Source organism: Chanos chanos, chromosome 8 (assembly GCF_902362185.1).
Source record: "Chanos chanos chromosome 8, fChaCha1.1, whole genome shotgun sequence".
Lineage (NCBI taxonomy): Eukaryota > Metazoa > Chordata > Actinopteri > Gonorynchiformes > Chanidae > Chanos > Chanos chanos.
Window position 1 is genome coordinate 2,072,501 of NC_044502.1, and position 21,964 is coordinate 2,094,464.

Below are 21,964 nucleotides of genomic sequence, written 5' to 3' on the forward strand. Positions count from 1 at the left end.
AGGAGGTTGGCGCGGTCTTGCGTGACTGGGCGTGGCTGCTTCGTTCGGGCTGTCACCACGGTGTGGAGTGGTTCTTCTGCCTGCTGTTGGCACCCGGGTGCGGGCGCTCAGCCGCTCTGCTTCCCTGCCGCAGCTTCTGCGAGGTTCTGCTGGACAGCTGCTGGGTGCTCCTGCAGGAGGGGGGCTTGCCAGTCCCCTGTCACACCCTCCCCGAGGGACCGGACCACGACCTCCCGTGTGTTTCCGTTAGTAACCACAAAGGTAAAACAAAAAAATCTTAGGGGAGGTTAAAATGCATCCCACCAGATCCATGCATTTTGAACAAGCAAAAAACCAAAAAAAAACCTCCATGCCATGTGACCATTTACATCTTTCGTCTTTCGTGCGTGGATCACCGTCTCTCTGTCTGATGCATTGGCGTGTCCACGCTGCTTTGGCAGAGCCAGCCCAGGCTTGTTTTGGTCCGGCATGCGCTGGAGGCCAGAGGTTATCTTACAGGATGTTGCCCGCTGTGCCGGTCTCCGTGAGTGTGCCCGGGATGTCTGCGTGTGCATGCGCCGTTGCATGTCTCTGTACGGCTTGGTTTTGTGTCATGGTAACATGGCAAAACATGCATGTGCAAGTCAGAAGCATCAGCATCATCTCATATGTTCTGACAGCAGCATCATCATCATCATCATCATCATCATCATCATCATCGCCTCGTGTTCTGTGACGATGTCTCCTATGCTTCCCTTACATATGCAAAATGTAATGCTTTGAGGGCGATGAGCAATGCTCAGGACATGCAGTGATTATCAGTTTCTGTCTTCAAACGCAAAGGGCACATGCGACTTCTGTAGAAGGTATTCTATCCTACTCTGTATTGGCATCTTTTCCATGGTAAAGTTTTCTCCATTTTCAGTGGGCATTTTTATAATCAAATTTACATGTAAGCTGAGTATAAGTCTGGGGCCCCGCTGTGAGACAGCAGAGGGGAGACATCTGGAAAAGTTAATTTCTCTGTGTGCATTTTCTGTGTGGTCCTCTGGGTATGTGAACTCAACCTTACCCTTAATTACCGTGCATCGGTTGAGCTTTTTTGTTTTGCTATATTTCTCTACGAAACAGAAAGATCACAGAAACGGATTTGTTTACACTCAGTTCGCCTGGTTGGGTTTTTTATTTTTTATTTATTCAAGGCACAGACAGTAGGTGGAAAAACATGAATAGGTGAATCATTGCTGTACGGTTTGCACATCTCTAGGAAGAGGCCTTGTTTCCTCAGTTCAAGCCCTGTTTCCGTCTCTGAGACGTGATCTATTGTACCAGGATGCAGTCTTATTTCTGCACTGGTTTTCCACAATAGGCATCTTTCCCAAGAGGACGCTCGCGTTAAGTGTCGTGTTAACTGCTGACTTTGACATAAGAGATTCCATGTTTTACTGGACAAAGCATCTAAAAAAATACCCATTTCCAGTGAAGCTCTTTGTTTTATACTGGAGAGTCCTTTTGCTGCTCTGGCTGCGTCCGCTCGAGTGTGTGTGAGCCCCGTGAACCCACTGACCTTGAAAACATGTCCGCTGGGCGCTCAGCTAACAGGCCTGATGTTACAGTATTACCCACAGGTGCTATGCTGTCTGTGAAAGATTTATCTTCAAGTGTTTTAAACTGGTATTCCCCCGAATCCCTTGCATGCCAAAACAAAAAAAGGCAGTTTGTAAACTCAAGCGCCAAAAACCTTGCCCCTGATTTCAGCAGCTCTATGTGATGTGGTGGGTGGTTTTGTACATCACAGAGAGTTGGTATAGTTTTGTCAGGAGCAATCTTTCAACCCTGGTATCCTGTCTCATGCCATCACAGTTTGGCTAAATCTGATTTAAACAGTTGCGAGTACAGTGGCATCCTTCCAGACGCAATTTTCCAGAGAGACTATAGACGCTGCCAGTGAATCCAGTGAACAATGGAACAGTCAGGACATGCTATGGACACCACAAGCCGGGCAGAGAGAGAGAGAGTGAGAGACAGAGAGAGAGTGAGAGAGAGTGAGAGACAGAGAGAGAAAGACAGAGAGAGAAAGACAGAGAGAGCGAGAGACTGAGAGACAGAGAGAGACAGAGAGACAGAGAGAGACAGAGAGACAGAAAGAGCGAGAGACACAGAGACAGAGAGACAGAGTGAGTGGGTGCATGCATGAAGACATTGCGTTTATTGTGCCCCTGTAGTCAGGAGAAAAGGGTGTGTGGCCACATCATACACAGGACAGTAACAATGACTCCTCTGAGGAGAACCAGACTAGAGGTCAGAGAATGTTTGACCCGGCGGCGACGGTTACACGCCCCACTATTCCAATCATGAGTAATAAAACATCGCAGTCTGTTTGGTGGAGATGCGGATCAAGAAAGACCTCTTTGTGAGAGATGCTGTTTGTGTTTTGTTTTTTTGTTTGTTGTTGTTTTTTTTTGTTTTGTTTGTTTCTTATGAACCAAAAGATTCATTCAAATCAGTTCACAAGCTTCTGGACACCAGCAGCACCGATCTCCATGACAACGCTTAATATTGTTACGCAGCTGAACAGAGAGACAACACCTGACCGAAGCCCTGTTGTCTCCTTGCTTGATCCTGCATGTGATTTGCTAATATGGGACTCTATTCTCTCTCCAGGCCCCATCGGTCCCAAAGCCTGTGGGAGGTTTCTGATTGGTCTAAACCGACCGCCTCCTGCTAAGTAGATGATACTAGATACTAGATGATAGTAGATGATACTAGACTCTCCACCCAGTATCCTGCTAAGTAGATGATACTAGACTCTCCACCCTTTCAGACAGCCGTAAAGTCTTTTTAAAGTTGACTTACATTTAGAGGGTTTTTTTTTTTTCTTTGGCACCATCTCCTCAACCGCTTATTTGTAACAGCAGCTACAGAAAAAAAAAGGCGCTCCTTCAATAATGCCGAATCGAATCCAACGTAACCTAAACGCAGACTAATATAACAAAATGAATTTGTGATGGACTTAAGCTAGAGCTCTGTTTTCATGCACCGGTGAAGCAGACAGCTCTGCATTCTCTTCTGGTATTTATCATGACCCATCCAGTGGCTTTGTCTGAAGGGTAAAACATTTTTTATTTTGTTTTGTTTTTGGTCCAAACCAAAGCACGGGGGAGCAGGTATACAGAGACATCCTGCAAAATATGTGTTTGAGACCAGAGCTGTCGTTTACAATTTCCTCCTCTGCTTGTCTGAATGACTGATCTGAGACCATCAGAAGGTTAAGGTCCACAGCTACCTGTGTTGACTGCATGTTTGGGACATAGTATGGTTTGCGCTGTGTTATGGAAACCATATTTTCATATGGTATGCATTGTGTGGCGTGCTCATATTTCATCTTATTTGTGCTGTTTGGCGTGTCCCTTTGGGGCCGTTAGATTTTGGGAGGAGGGCGAAATCAAGCCGCTGAGTGGCTCCCCCGTGTCTTGAGAAACGTGTCTTGAGAAAGAATGTCATTCTGCACTACTGAATGAATGACCAGTCAATGCCATGCTGTGAAATCAGATTTCACGTTGCGGCGGTGATAATTATCCTGAGGGCTCTGGCATTTCAAGAGAGAGAGAGAGAGAGAGAGACAGAGAGAGAGAGAGAAGCAGGGAGAGGGAGAGAGAGAGAGAGAGAGAGAGAGAGAGAGAGTAGAAAGAAAAACATGTAAGCCCAGGGTGTAAAGAAAAAAAGAAACTTGAGAACTCCAGATTTGCGCTTCTGTTGAATGTATTGGAGCTATGACAGCTGTGCAGTTCTATCTCTCTGGGTAAATTCTAGGCTTATCTCAGCGGTGCTGTGTGACATGTCTTATCTCTACATAGTCTTTGCTCAGTCTCAAGAGGATGTGGTGAAAAGGGCCGGTTGCGTTGCATGTGCTCCTCGTTAGCGGTTCATGCTAGACTGAAGTTACACATGAAATTGCTGATTTGGTCACTTTCTCTTCACAGTGAATATTCTCTCAGGTTATTGGCATTTCAGTTTGGCTTCTCTCTCCATCTCTCTTTCTTTTTCTGTTGAGCTTCATTTAGAAGTGAAAAGGTAATTGGAACGCCTGTTACATTCCCAAATATGGACAATGTAGCTTAACATAAATAGAAAGGTACCTTAAAGGAGAGGAATTGTTTTAAAACGAGTCAGTGTGATGAAGACATTTTTATTATTGGGTTTCGACTTTGCAAATCATTCTTTTTTTATCACATCTCTATGTAAGGCGTGTGAAGCAATTGAGTGCTATTTAAAGCTCCAACACCGAATCAGATAAAGCGCCCTGAGAGGTGACTCATTTACAGTTTATTCAAGATTCTAACCTAATCCGAAATGTATGATACAATAATGTGCTGGTGACTGATGTGCCAATACCTAAAGATTTATTTGCAGTAAATCTTTGAATACTTGACTCTGCTCTATATTAAATTATTTTAGTGGTGAAAATGAATTGCTCTAAACTTTTTGGGAACGGTTTCTGAGTAGTTTGACATCTGTTTTGTCTCAGCGTTTGGTACAGTGGTCTTCCGAACATTAGCCCTGTAGCTAAAACATGCTTGTCTGAGAAATGAATGTAGTGAATTTTTTTTTTTTTTGCCAAAGATTTAGTGCTGTCTTGGGAATACATACATATCGCCTGACACGCTGAATGTAGTCAGTCTATTCTCCCACAAGTCTCACAGGGAAATCTACTAAAACTATGACCTAGTATCTAGTCTAGCTTTTCTCCTGTAAAGTTGAAGATGTTTTCTGTACCCTCTGAACAATCTTTGTCTGGTTTACTGTTGTTTCAGTCAGTGGTTAACTCCAGATGGATGTGGATCCATACATTCTGATGGGGTGATAGTGAATATGAGTGGAAGTGACTGTAAAATGCTCTCTTTTACGGCCATGGGAATCGTCCATGTAATAGCGCATTTGTCTACGTCAATGATGGTTCTGCTTTTGCTCTTGCAGTGAAAAAGTGATGTTTGCGGCATGTGTAGTTACTCCTTACTGAGTAAATTCCACAGAGATTCCAGTTGCTTTGGCCCCAACTGTGATAGTACAGGTGGCGGGCCAACAGTGCGTGTTTGTGTGTGTGTGTGTGTGTGTGTGTGTGTGTGTTTATGTGTGTGTGTGTGTGTGTGTGTGTGTGTATTTGTGTGTGTGTGTGTGTGTGTGTGTGTGTGTGCGCACGCGCGATCCAGGAGCAAGCGGATACATCTGGAGCGTATAATCTATGGGCTGTGCTCCCATAATCCCTTGCGTCTGAGTGTTTGGAAACATCATGACAGTGGGACAGGCATGTTCTCAACGCTGGTCGGGGGCGCATGGAACATCCGACAGCTGTGGCCAATGGCTGAATCATGTAACGACGCAAAAACAAAAAAAAAAACTATAGGGGTCGCCATTTTCGGAGAAACACAATCTCGGAATCGAACGTACCGTTCCCACAGTTAAGACCATTAAGCCCAGGAATGAACCATCGTGAACCCTTGACCTCTGCCAGCCGCTGAATGTATTTAGAAAAAAAAAAAAAAAAAAGGAAAAAAAGTTTTGGATTGCTTGGGTCACATATAGTGATGCATTTGAAACACCTGGCACTCTGTGACTCCACTTCAATTAGACAGAGGTCCTTCTGCCCTACGCTGGTCGGATCTGTTTTGTCTTGCCAGTTTGCGTATGAGGCGCTTTTGGTGAGAGATCCGGTTTGTCTTCAGGTTTATGTAAGAGCGAGTTTTTGTGCTGAAGTCGAGAGTTGTTGCTGTTGGCTGAATGCATGCATGCATAGTCCAGGGCACAGAGCCTCTCTGGATCATTAGTCTGCTCACTCCTGGCATGGGTGGGGAAAAAATAACATACACATTGAAATGCTGTTATGTGTGGCATCTTACTAGAACTGACTACTATTAACCAAAGTCAACGATTTCATGATTGTGTGTCAAGTAACTGTCATTATGAATTGGATGAAGGACAACGTGGCTGTGAATGTGACACACTTTAATGCACGGAACAGACAAACAGAACGACACTCTGATTAGAATACCGCTTCTGTAGCATCGCTGACCTGTCACCGTGATCTGAATGCCTCGTCCACAGCACGACTGACACACACACACAAAAAAAGAAAAAAACCCTCCACCTCTTGGAGTGAAAATAAACCCTGAATATCGCTGCGGTGCAAGGACACAGCTGTTTAATGTGTGTTAGGCCGTGGGATCACAGGGACCAGATGCAGAGCCACTAATTGGCTGAAATTCTACAGGATCAGTCCAGTAATCCGGTTCTGGTTTTTGTGCGTTTGTGTTGATAATCCAGTTGTCCTTGCTTAAGGAAGTACATGGTCTTCCTTTGGGATTTCACAAAGCTTTCAGTTTGAGCTGTGTCTAGTTGTGCAAGCTCTAAGACGCAAAAAAGAAAAAATTCACCTCAGCAAAAACACAACTTTGAGGCAGTTGTTACTTGACACAACTTTAAAGAAGAAAACGATCTGCAATAACTAGAGACAATTCGTTTTCATGACATAAGCACTGGCATGATTAAGCATGCTGTCAGATTAAATACATGTAATCCATGTATTCAACGATCATCCAGACCAACTAACAGAGAGATTCGCTTAATTACCCTGAATGTTTGTGTTATTATGGGAGCGTAAATATAGCACAATTCTCGAAGGATCGTGCTTTAAGTCTTCGACTTTTCCGTTTGCTCCTTTTTTCCTGCATTTCATATTACAGTGGGAACTATCATGTCTAAGTCTCATTTCAGCTCTCCTGCCCCTGGGGGATGTTTTTGCGTTTATCTGCTGTAGTCAGCAGTCCCCGGAGGTACGAAACTTTCACTTTTCTAATACGCTGAGGGTCATAGTTACCACGGTGTTTTTCCATTAAAAACTCCCTGTTATTTTAAAGCATTCTGTGGGAACTGGGAGATGTGGATTTGTTCCAGATTGGGGCATTTTAAATGAGTTAGCAAAACAGATGTAAGCTATTATATTTATAAAAAAAAAAAAATCGGAGAAAATAATTGCATTCTTATATAACCTTCTCAGCTTTTGCTACTTTACCAATTTATGATATAGGAAACGTAGAGGTGGAAACATAGAGATGGAAACATAGTGATGGAAACATAGAGATTGAAACATAGAGATGGAAACATAGAGGTGGAAACATAGATGGAAACATAGAGATTGAAACATAGAGGTGGAAACATAGAGATTGAAACATAGTGATGGAAACATAGAGGTGGAAACATAGAGATTGAAACATAGAGATGGAAACATAGAGGTGGAAACATAGATGGAAACATAGAGGTGGAAACATAGGGGTGGGAACATAGAGGTGGAAACATAGAGGTGGACACATAGAGGTGGAAACATAGAGATGGAAACATAGAGATGGAAACATAGAGGTGGGAACATAGAGATGGAAACATAGAGATGGAAACATAGAGGTGGAAACATAGAGGTGGAAACATAGATGGAAACATAGAGATTGAAACATAGAGGTGGAAACATAGAGATGGAAACATAGAGATGGAAACATAGGGGTGGGAACATAGAGATGGAAACATAGAGGTGGAAACATAGAGGTGGAAACATAGAGATGGAAACATAGAGATGGAAACATAGATGGAAACATAGAGATTGAAACATAGAGGTGGAAACATAGAGATGGAAACATAGAGATGGAAACATAGGGGTGGGAACATAGAGGTGGGAACATAGAGGTGGAAACATAGAGATGGAAACATAGGGGTGGGAACATAGAGATGGAAACATAGAGATGGAAACATAGGGGTGGGAACATAGAGATGGAAACATAGAGATGGAAACATAGAGGTGGAAACATAGATGGAAACATAGAGATTGAAACATAGAGGTGGAAACATAGAGATGGAAACATAGAGGTGGTAGACAAACAGCTGATTCGTCTCTCAAAAGTCCTCTGTTCACATGACTAATGATTACGTTTGACCTTGGAACTGGACCACTGAGAACAGTTTTCACCTGCTGCAGTCACTTGACGGCGCATTTTTGCTCAGCACTAACAGGCCTGATTCGGCTCTATGAGGAAGCTTAAGCTGGCAGTGTTCTTCTCACCATCCTCTAACCTGGTACTGAGTTTTACTGGTGAAACATGGGAACTGTGTGCTTTCATTAACCAGTCATATACGGTGTTTAGTGAACTGGACATAAGAGATTTCAGGACCCTCAGTAACCAGAGAGAGAAAACACCCTGTAGTATGGACAATCATTTCAAACCTGTAGTCTGTCACGTTGTGGTTGATTTTACCTGTAGAATTTCCCTGATTGTTTTAAGGTGGCAGTGAGTTATTACAGGACAGAGAGAGTTTTACAGAACCTGAGAAGCTGTAGCGTTGTAGATGAGGTGAATTTTGTGAATTGTGCATGCTTAAAGAGAATCTTTGAAGCGGATAGTGAAGCATAACAATGCTGCTGACCTCTCGTTTCTCTCTCTCTCTCTCTCTCTCTCTCTCTCTCTCCATCCTTAGAGGAGAGCGGAGTGTCCTTGTTCCAGCTCATCGGGAGCCCTCCGCCAAGTGGCGTCAAGCAGATCGACGGCCCTGACAACAACCCAGCGTTCCTGTTCAGCGAAAAGGCCAATGCCGGACAACTGGCTCGAACCCATCTGCCCAGCCCCTTTTACCGCGACTTCTCTCTGCTCTTCCACCTTCAGCCCACCTCCACCGACGCCGGCGTCATCTTCTCCATCACCGACGCCGACCAGAAGGTCATGTACGTGGGCGTGAAACTGTCGGCCGTGGAGGCAGGCTCCCGCAAGGTCATCTTCTACTACACGGAGCCCGGAGAGAAGATCTCGAAAGAGGTGGCCAGCTTCAAGGTGCCGCACGACCCAGAGAACTGGAGCCGGTTTTCCCTGGCCATCAACATGAACCAGGTCTCGTTTTATGGGGAGTGCGACTCAGAGCCCAAGGTCGTGACCTTTGAGCGTTCGCCTGATGACGTGGAGCTGGAAACTGGCGCTGGGATCTTTGTGGGCCATGGTGGTGCTGCAGACCCGGACAAATTCAAGGTACCGCCCTGTGGAATAACTTTATAGACTTAATACTGAATCGGTTAGTACAGTCATAAACTGCACTGATTATTGAATCATAACCATTAAATAACAGGGCTGCCAATTGCTGTGTGAATAAAGTTCTTTCACGAGTTTGTGATATTGTCTGATATGGTGTCACTTCCATCTTATTTTTACATTTTTGGGCTGCATGTTTTTGTAAGCAGTCATATCAGAAATCTGCCTTACCTCTCTGTGTGAGGTGACACTTTTGCTGTTGTATCAGATATAATTTGTCAAGTGATGGTTTGTGAGTAATGAGTCTGTTAACTTACAAGAGGCCTCTCAGTCAGAACCCAGTAATATTTCACAGAGGTTCTTCACTTCTTTACCCTAATGCTCCAGACAACTCCTTTCTCTCTCCCAAAGGGAACCATAAACGTGTTTTCTCAGGTTGTAGAGTAGCAGGAGTGCCCTTAGATGACCTTTTAGTGGTAATTTCATGGGTTTGGGGTTTTTTTTTTTGTTTTTTTCTTTTTGGTCTCCGTGAACCCATGACCTTTCAGTGATGGTTACATGGACTGTGACCCAGAGGGAACTGGGAAGTTCTGGATAACACACACAAGCCTGTTGGGGTTTGTAAAAAAATGTGTTGGAAAGACTTAAGCCTTTTGAGAAAAAAAGTGACTCATAGCTGTGTTTGACTATAATTCCATGAAGCATTGATTTGGTTTCAAGGCAATAACCATTTGAATGAAATGCATTGGTTCCAAGTTAGAACAATAACAAACCTTCCAGTTTCCATGGCTATGATTATTGAATGCTCCTGCATTCAGTGTTCTGGTTCACTCTCAACAGGACATAAAATAAGGAATGAATCTGATATGTAAAAATTGTAAACAAAAACCACCCCATTTGTACTGGCCTTTAGATAGAGGATGAGAGTCTGTTCAATGGGCATCTTTATAATCACCCATCTCAACTTGTCATAAGTCCCGGTCTCACTGACCTTTGACATCAGACTGAAGCGTTGGATGCAATGAAGGGAAATCCCATGTGTGTGTGTGTGTGTGTGTGTGTGTGTGTGTGTGTGTGTGTGTGCCGGAGGGGGGGGCTGGTAATGGAAACATCAGAGAACTCTTTGTCTGCTGAGACCACAATGCTAATCACATATGCGTGATAACAGTCAGCCCCAGTTTTCCAGTGTACACTTTGATATCTGTTTTATGAAACATGAGTTTCATATGACTGACATTTTCAGTCCTTGAAAATAAAATGGCTTGCAGCTAAATTTAGCAACCTCTGTGTGTGTGTGTGTGTGTGTGTGTGTGTGTGCGTGTGCGTGTGCGTGTGTGTGTGTGTCTGTGCCTGTGTGTGTGTGTGTGTGTGTGTGTGTGTGTGTGTGTGTGTGTGCGTGTGCGTGTGTGTGTTTTACAGGGTGCAATCTCAGAGCTGAAGCTGGTCGGGAACCCTCGGGCAGCTGAGAGGCATTGTGATGAAGATGACGATGACTCTGACTATGTGAGTCATATATGTTCAGAGACACAGAATCACCCTCACCTTGAGTTTGCCACTCTTAAACAGAGACCTTTAGTCATGGCACAGAGAGAAGGCTAAACATTGTGTTATATGTGTAAATATGTGTAAATATGTTTTGTTTCTGTGAGAGATGCTGAATGTGTGGACCATGTTACTAAATACTGACACTTTAAGTCCTTCATATGAGAGTGATATGAGGGTTACTCACCATTCATCTATTATGAAGGTCTCATACAGCAAACAGTATCATCCATACTCTCTCTCTCTCTCTCTCTCTCTCTCGTGCCCTCTGTCTCTCCGTCTTTCTCTTTCTCTTTCTCTCTCTCTCTCTCTCTCTCTCTCTCTCTCTCTCTCTCTCTCCACAGGGATCAGGAGAGGATTATGGGAGTGGAGTAGAGGGCACTGATAGTTACTCTGAAAAAGTACGTACTGCGTCAGGGTTTTGGGTTTTTTGTTGTTGGGTTTTTTTACATTTTTCTGAAATCGAGGTTTTGGGGAAGAAGAACCGATACGTGTGAATAATTGTGAAATCGTGAAAAAAAAAAGTGTCAAACAGCTGTTTTTGTTTTTATTTCTTTCTTTTTTTTTTTTTTACTGACATGGCTAAGATATGTGCACAGCGTCATCTCAAAGCCTCATTCTGTACGATTTCCTGTTTTTCATTAATCATTCAAAATCATAACATATCCACTGCTTTTTCAGGAACATAACTTCATTCAGGAATTTATCTTTCACAGAATCAGCTCAGCTGTTCAACTGTGTATAAATTCATGCACTGTAATCATTTAAAAGGGTCACGTTTCTTCATTGTTTAGCACAAGATATTGTTTCATTTAGATTTTAGCTTAAAACTTAGCCAATAAGATGTGTTTTAAAACTACCATGAGGATTTTGTCAGCTGACAGCCTTTGTACGGTCAGTTCATTCATCTCTCCAAACCACTTCTCTCAGCTTATTGAACAAGCTGGTAGATCCAGTGTCGTTTAAAAAAACTGTCCTTGGGTCAGTTCTACACAGAGCTGGCTACTGAAGCGTTGGCGATCACTATGGATTCCCAGTTTGATTTTTTTTTTTTTTTCTCACGGTCTCTTTCCAGAAAATTCCATCTGTTCTGCAACCTCTCCCGCCCCCACCTGTGTCCTCTGGACCCTCCAAGGCCTATCTGGACACAGATGAACGCCAGCTCGGAGGGACGGGTGAGTGCCGCCGCTCTGTGGAGCTGACGGTCCGCGTTTTCATCCGTTTCATGGTTTAGCGACTGTGGATTGATGAAACGGATCATACAAAAAGCGCCACCCCCCCCCCCTTCAATTAAGCGTAAAAATGGTCTCTATAACTTGCACATTTTACAAATTCAGACATTGCTTTCCCAGATTCTTATCCTAGGCCTGAGAGCCTGGGATTGGGCTGGACTACAGTGAGTGATTAGATGATTAGATGATTAGATGATTAGATGTGTATTTTTGGAGGAAGAGAGGGGAAAATAACAGAAAATTTTAGGATAGTTATAATGCAGAGCTCATTAAAAACTAGCCACGGCTTAGTATGGTACAGACTATAAAAACATGCTTAGTATGGTAAAGACTATAAAAACATGCTTAGTATGGTAAAGACTATAAAAACATGCTTAGTATGGTAAAGACTATAAAAACATGAGTGTCCATGTGGGAGAGGGGTATGGAGTCCACTCTGGATGTTATTACTGCACAGAGACCCTCCTGTGAATGTGTAAATGTTCTGTGTTGTTGGATGATCCTGGTCTGGTTAATAAGGAAGCCGAATGTGGAATTCGTGGAAAAAATATAGACAAGCAGTTGAAAAAATGTAATGTTAAGATATAAGAAACAATAATGTACAGCCCGGTCTTCCCTCTGAAATCTACCCAAATTTAACAATTCAAGACAAGGGAACCCAGTTCAAAAGACAGAGGTCTCATTCCACGTACCACAGCAACCTAGCTCCCCCTAGTGGACACAGTAGTTATGTCAGAATTTGATAAGTCCTACTCTCTACCACAATGAGTAATTATGAGGGTTTCTGGTATGTTTCGCATTTAGGTATTATTTTTTCATTTATAATGTTTGCCACACTTAATAACTTATTGCAATTTCATTCAAGAATAAAGAATGAAACATTACTGTAAATGAAACATTAATTCTTTTGTGGTACATTATGTTGAGTGGTAAGTCCAGCAGAGAGAGAGAGAGTTCTGAAGCAGGGCTCTAAATGTCTTTCCATCTGATGTACTGGACATTGAAACCCTTAAGTTAGTACTTACATCACTAAAGTCGGTCAGTGGACTACAGCCAAGCATGGGCTCCCGTGTTTTAGAGTTACAGCTTGTCTTCTGAGAACTGATCAGGCCTGGGTTGGATACTGTTCAGCCTATTCATCCATCCATTCTAGACATCCGTGTAAACCAGCCCTCTGGTTTGCTAGGGGTGTGACTGGCTTTTTAGGGCAGAAAGTGGGAGGGGTCTAAAAACTGACTGACAACGGCTTTAGGCAAATCACGGAATGAAAAAAAGATGATGCAAAATGGGAGGGAGGGGCTGTTTTCACCCATACCAATAAAAAATCTGTCTACACTTTTATGTGACTTTCACATATACAGTACATAACACAGCACAGTGAAGGGGCATGCGGTGGCACAGTGGGTAGCGCCGTCGCCTCACAGCAAGAAAGTCCCGGGTTTGATTCCTGGCCGGACGGGTCCTTTCTGTGTTCGCATTCCCAGCCGAGTTTGTGTTTTCCCCTGCAGTCCGTTGGAGACACTAAATTGCCCCTAAGTGTGAATGTGTTTGTCTGTGTGTCTGCGCTGCAATGGACTAGCGACCTGTCCAGAGTGTTTCCCCGCCTTTCGCCCAGTGAGCACTGGGATAGGCTCCAGTACCCCCCGCGACCCTAATCAGGATAAGTGGCTTTGAAAATGTCACAGTGAAGCTGCTCTGTTGACCTGGGACGTATTTGGAATTGCCACGTGCATAGACATTTGGTTCATATGGTTTAAAACCAAGATCTTTTCACTGAGATGGTAAATATCAATGTTAACACATAATGACCCATAGGGCTAGTGCTATAAGTAATGAAGCATTATTGAAGTCCTCTGCTTTGCGCTAATGGTACTCTGTGCTCTGTACTGACTTTAACAGGTGCTAAAGGAGAAAAGGGAGACCGGGGAGAGAAAGGGGACCAGGGAGACAGGGGCCTCGCGGGGCCAAAAGGAGACTCTGGGCCCTCAGTCAGCTCAGGCTCCAGCATCGTGGCCGGCGGAGAGAAGGTAGAGGTTTTGGTTTGTTTGTTTGTTTGTTTGTTTATTTGTTTGCTGTAGTAACAGGCTAAATTGGCAGATTTTGGACTTTTGGACAAAATTTGAGCTGATTTGTTTTCAGTGCAGAGGATTTCTTTAAAATTCAGTGTAGGAGATAAACCGGAAAAATTGATCAGTGACTTACAGTTATTGCACTATATCTGAGACCAAGTGAACTGCAGTCAAACTGGCCCCCCAATTCTAAATTTATGTTTTTGATTTTGTAAGATTGCCCAGTGCAAAACAAGAACATATTAAAGAAAAAAAGTGGGCAAAACTATAAAACGAAAAACAAACAAACAAACAAAAAATCATGTTATGCTTTTGTGTTGCAAAACAGGTATCGCGTTAGTTTTGTGATATCTCATTATTGACTGAGCATGTAAGTGTACATCTCTCTAACCTATGACTGGTTTAATTCTCCAATCGCATCTGTTTGTTTGTTTGTGTGTGTGTGTGTTTGTTTGTTTTTCAGGGTGAACAAGGGGAGAAAGGAATGAAGGTAGTTTACCTCTTCTCTTTCCTCAGACTCCTGTATGGAGAAACTAGTCATTGCATTTTCCTACTTTGCTTTACTGAAGTTTAACTTAAACGTTGACAGCTGGCTCGATCGCATTCGGCCTTCCTCTAAACCAGGTCTAGTCTCAGGACATGTTATTTTTCCTCTCACACAGGGAGGTCCTGGCGCCGGATATCCTGGTGCGAAGGGTGAACCGGGCCCTCCAGGTCCGCCCGGACCTCCAGGTCCGCAGGGCCCAGCAGCAGAACTGGTTAAAGTGGGAGATGGGACAGTGGTACAGAGAGTGGAGGGGAAAATGGGTCCAAGAGGTCTTCCAGGACCTCCAGGACCACCTGGTCCTCCTGGCCCAGAGGGGGACCCAGTGAGTACTCGACCCGTTCGATTTGGAAAGCTTAATAGGCGGTTAAAGTTTGGCTGTAGGAGGAGACTAAAATAGTGTGTAACATTTACAGTGTGTATATGAAGTAATCACAGCTGAGTGCAGAAGCGAAAATCACTTTGATAAAGCCACATTTTCACAACTGATTCTGCATCTTTTCTCCTGAACACTGCACTCTGATGGTTATGAGTTATAGTATTACGTTTGGTGTTTGTCTAGAACTTAACATTTTAAAGATATCTGTAGAGCTCGGGTGAAACTGGGATTAAAACCCAATCTCTTATGTGTCCCTATATGCATTTAATGGTTTGTTTTGTTATAACAGGGTGATCCAGGGGAAGAAGGCAAAGTGGTAAGTGTCTTTTACTCTGATAAAGAGTTCTAGTAGAATCTGTCAGGGATACCTCTCTCAACTGTAACATTACTGTCTGTTTTTTTTCTTTTCTTTTGTTTTTTTGTTGTTTTTTTTTCTGTGAATTTTAGGGTCCTGTTGGACCTCAGGGTCACCCAGGACTCCCTGGAACCCCAGGAAGTAAAGGACAGAAGGTAAAAACATCAACAACAACAACAACAACAACAACTTCACAACATCACATTCAGTACAGAGTTACCATTAGGTAATATATAACTGACAGACTAAACACAGAGGGGCTTATGTTTTTGTGCCAGATGAACTGATCTTTACCATAGCACAGCGGTGCCGTAACTGTATTAAGTGTAAAATAGTTATTAAGTGGAGTGTAATCTTTATACAGTGGACCAGTACAGTATAATCTTTTTACAGTGGACCAGTACAGTGTAATCTTTTTACAGTGACCCAGTACAGTGTAATCTTTTTACAGTGGACCAGTACAGTGTCATCCTTTTACAGTGGACCAGTACAGTGTAATCTTTTTACAGTGGACCAGTACAGTGTAATCTTTTTACAGTGGCCCAGTACAGTATAATCTTTTTACAGTGGACCAGTACAGTATAATCTTTTTACAGTGGACCAGTACAGTGTAATCTTTATACAGTGGCCCAGTACAGTGTAATCTTTTTACAGTGGACCAGTACAGTGTAATCTTTTTACAGTGGACCAGTACAGTTTAATCTTTACACAGTGGACCAGTACAGTGTAATCTTTTTACAGTGGACCAGTACAGTGTAATCTTTACACAGTGGACCAGTACAGTGTAATCTTTTTACAGTGGACCAGTACAGTGTAATCTTTATACAGTGGACCAGTACAGTGTAATCTTTACACAGTGGACCAGTACAGTATAATCTTTACACAGTGGACCAGTACAGTGTAATCTTTTTACATTGGCCCAGTACAGTGTCATCTTTTTACAGTGGACCAGTACAGTGTAATCTTTACACAGTGGACCAGTACAGTATAATCTTTTTACAGTGGACCAGTACAGTGTAATCTTTACACAGTTGACCAGTACAGTATAATCTTTTTAGAGTGGACCAGTACAGTGTCATCTTTTTACAGTGGACCAGTACAGTTTAATCTTTTTACAGTGGCCCAGTACAGTGTCATCTTTTTACAGTGGCCCAGTACAGTGTCATCTTTTTACAGTGGACCAGTACAGTGTAATCTTTACACAGTGGACCAGTACAGTATAATCTTTTTACAGTGGACCAGTACAGTGTAATCTTTACACAGTTGACCAGTACAGTATAATCTTTTTAGAGTGGACCAGTACAGTGTCATCTTTTTACAGTGGACCAGTACAGTTTAATCTTTTTACATTGGACCAGTACAGTGTAATCTTTTTACAGTGGACCAGTACAGTTTAATCTTTTTACATTGGACCAGTACAGTGTAATCTTTTTATAGTGGCCCAGTCCAGTGTAATCTTTTTACAGTGGACCAGTACAGTGTAATCTTTTTACAGTGGACCAGTACAGTGTAATCTTTTTACAGTGTAAGACTAGCTATTACAGCATAGTTAAAAGGGAGAGCTCTCCTTTTTTTGCTGGCTGTTTGTATTTCGATCTTAATCGCACTCATCTCCAGTCCGGTGACTGTTGTTTGTGATGAGATGATCTGATGATGGTTCCTCTCTGTTCCACACAGGGGGACAAAGGTGAAGGTCAACCTGGACCAAGAGGTCCCCCTGGGCTTCCCGGGCCCCCAGGACCACCATTCTCAGACAAACCAGTGAGTTTCCCCAGTAATGATACGCCTTCTCCGATCTGATTCACTCAATTTAAAAACTAGTACTTTAAATAGTCACTCAGTCATTGTGGGTTGATCAGTGTCCTCTGAGTTGTATTGAATGTTGCAGATTAATAGTTTAAATGTGACGTGTCGCTCAGAAATCACCAACACTTGTTCATGGACTATGGATATCACTGGTGTTACTATGTTCTCTGATCCCTTTTAAATATGCAAACCCATGTCACCTTTAATGGCATTTCAATGAGTTCTGGGCATTTGTTTAGGCCACAGACAACATGGTTAGATGTTTTTACTTTCCTGGAATACGGCTGTTCTGTCATTCATGTCAGTATCCTCTCTGTCTAGACCTTTGTGGATATGGAAGGTTCCGGATATGACAGAGTGGTGGTAAGCCTTCTCCTCACACCCCTTTAGATTTAAAACCATCCACTTTAGAGCTCTTCTTCTTCTCTCTCTCTCTTTCCTTTTTGACCTCGGACCGTGAAAACAGATTCTGTCTTTCTGCCATCCAAACCCCCCCCCCCCCCCCCCCCCCCCCCGGGTGTTTAGGGTGTCCCTGGACCTCCTGGCCCACCCGGCCCGCCTGGCCCACCAGGGCCCATGATACCTGGGGGTACCGGGTCAGCGACAGCAGGATTTGGCCCGCAAGGACCACCTGGACAAGATGGCACCCCGGGAAAACCTGTACTTATGCGTTTTGTCTTATAAAAATGTTTTACACAGCGTATGATTTACACAGCGTATGATTTTTACACAGCGTATGAAGTTTCACTTTCAACAAACACTGGTTTTGCTCATGTTACTGCTGGCAAGAAACATCAGATGTACTCCCTAATCATTTCCATCCTTCAGACTCAATATGTTGCTTTTCAAATACATGTCTTAAACCGGAATACAGTCTCTTGCCTATATCAGAAATATATCAGAGTGATTACAGCATGACAAGACTGAGTAAAGTGGTATTAAAATGCACTTAATGGATACACAGTACATTACATCAGCAGTAATTTCATCACTAATATTTATATTGGAAAAAAAGAGTGATTGATTCTCCAGACTGTATAATGCTGACATTGTGTTGGTTCTGGTTATAGGGTCCGCCAGGTCGACCCGGGCTCCCCGGTACTCCAGGACCACCGGGCCCTCCAGGGGAGAAGGTACAGAAAGCATAAGATGCATTTACCAAAAAAGAAAAAAAAAAAAAACAGATCTTTTTTCATCAGGGCCTTGATCTCTGTATGTCAGTGTCATGTCAGTGTGAACTAGTCAAAGTGCACTCTTACTGTTGTCCTCCATGCTGGATGCTCAGTGTGGGAGCACCTTGTTTGGTGTTTGATGATGTTTTATGACTAATGAGAGCAGGTCTCCAGTGGGACATATGTGGACTGCTGAGAAGTGGTTAGGATGAGAGGGTATTCAGTTGGTTTTGTGATTAACAAATGTCTCTCCTTTTCTCTCTCTCTCACTCTCTCTCCCTCTGTCTTTCTCACACACACACATACGCACATACACACACGTGCGCACACGCACACACACACACACACTCACACACACACACACACACACACACACACACACACACACACAGGGAGACTGCGGTGAGTTGGGTCTGCCCGGTGCTGTTGGGGTACAGGTAAGAGAGAACACTGCTGGTTTGAATCATTCTTTACATTTTTTGAGGGCTTCAAATTCAGCCTTGTTTTCATTAGTATTGTTGGCAGCAGTAAAAGTAGTAATACCATCAGCACAGACAGAAAACTGAATCAATGATTGTCAGATTCTGCTTTGCGAGCTATATCAAACATAACATCATTATATTTAGTTAAATGCCAATAAGAAATGCCAGTAATTAGAGAAACATCTTGACAAGTGGACCATTAGTGGCAAGATGGAAGATTTCTGAATTGTGGGTGCCTGACATGCGGCTGAATAACCTCGAAAGAATTATCAAGGCGGTTGTGGTTTTTTTGTCGGGATTTCAGTGTTTGAAAGGCTTTTTTTCCCATCTAGCCAGATTCCCCTCCCTCTCTGTCTGCTTTCCTCACCTACTGGTGGTCGTACTACACCACTCCTCCTTCGGCCAGAAATGGGACTCAGGTATCGCGGGTGTCTTGCTTGGCTTTGACTCACAGATGGCATGACTTTGACTCACACTCTTTTGGTTCCGGAATGTTCCACCTGTTCTAGAGTAACTGCATGGCTCCCACTCTTTGTCCTTTCAAATTTAAAAGGGCGAAACTCAAGTTAGTTTGCAGTATTTGGATTTGAAGGCCATACGCAGACTTTAACGTCATTAAAGTTTGTTTGAGCCACAAGACAAATAAGATATCAACAAAGATTTCTGGGATTGGTCTGACTCCTCAGACACTATGTATCCATTTATAACCTTCTTCTTCTTGCTTTGAGTTGTTTACAGTCAGTCGTGCTAAAATGACTCAAATCCTCTCGCATTTGCTAAACCTCGGAGATGACTAATATTTTAGTCATTGCACTGCTGTCAAACACAGGCTTCAGTCTGTTGATGTTCCTAAGTGTGAACTCATTACTCATCACGTTTGTGTTGTCACGAAAAATAAAATCTCGTGACATTCAGCATGGCCTTGATAACTGGATCGGTGCCGTTCTAATGGAATGCTCACACTCTTTCAGTTCTGGAATGTTCTGCCTGTTCCAGTATTACGGCATGGCTCCCGAATGGGGCGCCGACAAATTAATTAAAGTGACACATTCTTGTCCTTGTTCTCCCCTGACCCCTTGTAGGGTACCCAGGGCTCACCTGGTGATCCAGGTCGTCCGGGAGAGGTAGGCCTGGCTGGTCTCCCAGGGCCCATGGGACCAGTTGGGCCTCCTGGACCACCAGGACCCCCAGGGCCTCCAGGAGTGTCTTACGAGCGAAAAGACGTGAGTGATTTTCCTACCAGACTACACAGGATTAAATTCACTGACTTTTTTTTAAACTGAATGCATCAACCCCTTCTGGATGGGTCTACCCCGTCTTAAAAACTGTCGTAAACCAACGGTTGCGAAATACTGAATTTGCCAAAATTCTGTATCCAATACTTAACAAAGTACTAAAATTGCTCTGAAAGCAGGAAGTGTATAATGATTGTAGAGATACCTGCCCTGAGAGAGACTGAATCCCTTCTCTATCTCTCTCTCTCTCTCTCTTGCTCTCTCTCTCTCTGTGTTTGTGAAGGATGGTACAGAGATAGCCATCAGCTACATCCCAGGAGTGGAAGGACCAACAGGACCACGGGTGACTATTCCTTAATAAAGCTCAGATTAAAATCCTCTCCAAAAGAATGCTTAAACTGAGATTAAAATCCACTACAAAGGGATGCTTAAACTCAGACTAAAATCCACTACAAAGGGATGCTTAAACTCAGACTAAAATCCACTACAAAGGGACGTTTAAGGGACCTTTTTAATGCTCTTGCTCTAACACTGCTCTGATGTCACCCGTGTTTATCCTGCTGACATGCTACCCGTGCTCCAGACTCTGTGCTCGTCTCCCCCAAGTAGGCCTGCTCAATGAGAACTCAGAGCCAGGTACCCCAGTCTCTGTGCTCTGTGCTCTGTGCTCCAGGCCTGCTCAATGAGAACTCAGAGCCAGGTACCCCAGTCTCTGTGCTCTGTGCTCTGTGCTCCAGGCCTGCTCAATGAGAACTCAGAGCCAGGTACCCCAGTCTCTGTGCTCTGTGCTCTGTGCTCTGTGCTCCAGGCCTGCTCAATGAGAACTCAGAGCCAGCTCCTGAGTACAGTGACAGAGCAGCACCAGCATCAGTATTGAAACTTATTATTGTGTCAATAAACATTGTATAAACAAAGAGCAGACACACACTATGTTACACCATATTACTGGAAAACAATACGTTTTATGAACATATGGAATATGGAATGGAATACTTGGAATACCATTCATCATTTTCTCTCCCACTGTTGTGATGTCACTTCCCATTTGACCATGTGTCCAATGATGTGTTTCGTTAAATTTTAGGGACCACAAGGAATCCCTGGGCTACCGGTGAGAATCATTCAGTTGTTGAGTTAAAAACCAAAACAAAACAATGAGGTTAGACACAGAAAGCTAAGAATTTTAAACAGTCTTGTTGGCAGCTGAGTTTTGTGCCATGCATTTTCACAGTTTGCTTTAGCACTGATTAACTGATTATTGTAGCTTCACCCACACTGATGAGGACAGTATCCAAAAAAGTACCACAGTGTGACAATTTTATTAATGATACAGTGAGTCAAAGAAATTCAAACATAACTCGACTTTTGTCTGAAAATAATTTAAATGGAGCTGTTCCTTGTTTCTCCATAGGGAAAACCAGGAATTCCAGGAACTCCGGGAGAAAAAGGAAGTGAGGGACCAAGAGGACGAGATGGGATTCCGGGGATGGATGGCTTCCCGGGAAAATGGGTGCGTGGATCTGTGTGGACTCCCAGCATTCCAACAAAGCCATACTCCACTTTGTCTTTTGCCAAAAATGTGCAAGTTTTCTGATGTTACAGCCGTCTGTGTGTTATGTCTGCTGTTTTACAGGGAGAAAAGGGAGAGAGGGGCAGTAAAGGAGAAAGAGTACGTGGTTTTTCTTTTATTTTACGTTTCACAACGAACAACAGTTACATTTGGATAACTAACAGATACAGCTGTGATCTGTAACCAGCGCCAGAATTCCGTAATCATTGAAAGGTCACGTAATCTGTGTGTGTGTGTGTGTGTGTGTGTGTGTGTGTGTGTGTGTATTTAGGGTCTACCTGGTAGGGAGGGGGGTCCTCCAGGACCTCCAGGGCCCCCTGGCCCCCCAGGACAGATCATCTACTCAACCTCAAGTAGTGTAAGTTGCCACATGCACATATATGCTTATGTACATTATACAGATGCCCACAGTTAGACCACAGTCATTCATTAAACTACATACAGTCACTCATATAACCCATTATACACATGCCCACAGTTAGACCGCAGTCATTCATTACACTACATACAGTCACTCATATAACCCATTATACACATGCC

At 43.3% G+C, this 21,964-nt stretch overlaps 1 protein-coding gene across 1 annotated transcript in view; it reads left to right on the forward strand.

Moving 5' to 3' along the window:
- Positions 1-21,964, forward strand: part of col18a1b (collagen type XVIII alpha 1 chain b) — a 33,075-nt gene that overhangs the window by 727 nt on the left and 10,384 nt on the right. The window contains exons 1-21 of the mRNA XM_030781730.1: positions 1-261; positions 8,497-9,038; positions 10,458-10,541; positions 10,925-10,981; positions 11,656-11,755; positions 13,712-13,839; positions 14,345-14,371; positions 14,544-14,750; positions 15,094-15,120; positions 15,252-15,314; positions 16,837-16,920; positions 17,287-17,328; positions 17,491-17,625; positions 18,036-18,098; positions 18,530-18,574; positions 19,702-19,842; positions 20,138-20,197; positions 20,939-20,965; positions 21,266-21,364; positions 21,488-21,523; positions 21,696-21,782. The exon at positions 1-261 is cut by the window's left edge and continues 727 nt beyond it. Coding sequence (XP_030637590.1) covers positions 1-261; positions 8,497-9,038; positions 10,458-10,541; positions 10,925-10,981; positions 11,656-11,755; positions 13,712-13,839; positions 14,345-14,371; positions 14,544-14,750; positions 15,094-15,120; positions 15,252-15,314; positions 16,837-16,920; positions 17,287-17,328; positions 17,491-17,625; positions 18,036-18,098; positions 18,530-18,574; positions 19,702-19,842; positions 20,138-20,197; positions 20,939-20,965; positions 21,266-21,364; positions 21,488-21,523; positions 21,696-21,782 — 2,315 coding nt within the window. The remainder of the gene's footprint in view (positions 262-8,496; positions 9,039-10,457; positions 10,542-10,924; positions 10,982-11,655; positions 11,756-13,711; positions 13,840-14,344; positions 14,372-14,543; positions 14,751-15,093; positions 15,121-15,251; positions 15,315-16,836; positions 16,921-17,286; positions 17,329-17,490; positions 17,626-18,035; positions 18,099-18,529; positions 18,575-19,701; positions 19,843-20,137; positions 20,198-20,938; positions 20,966-21,265; positions 21,365-21,487; positions 21,524-21,695; positions 21,783-21,964) is intronic.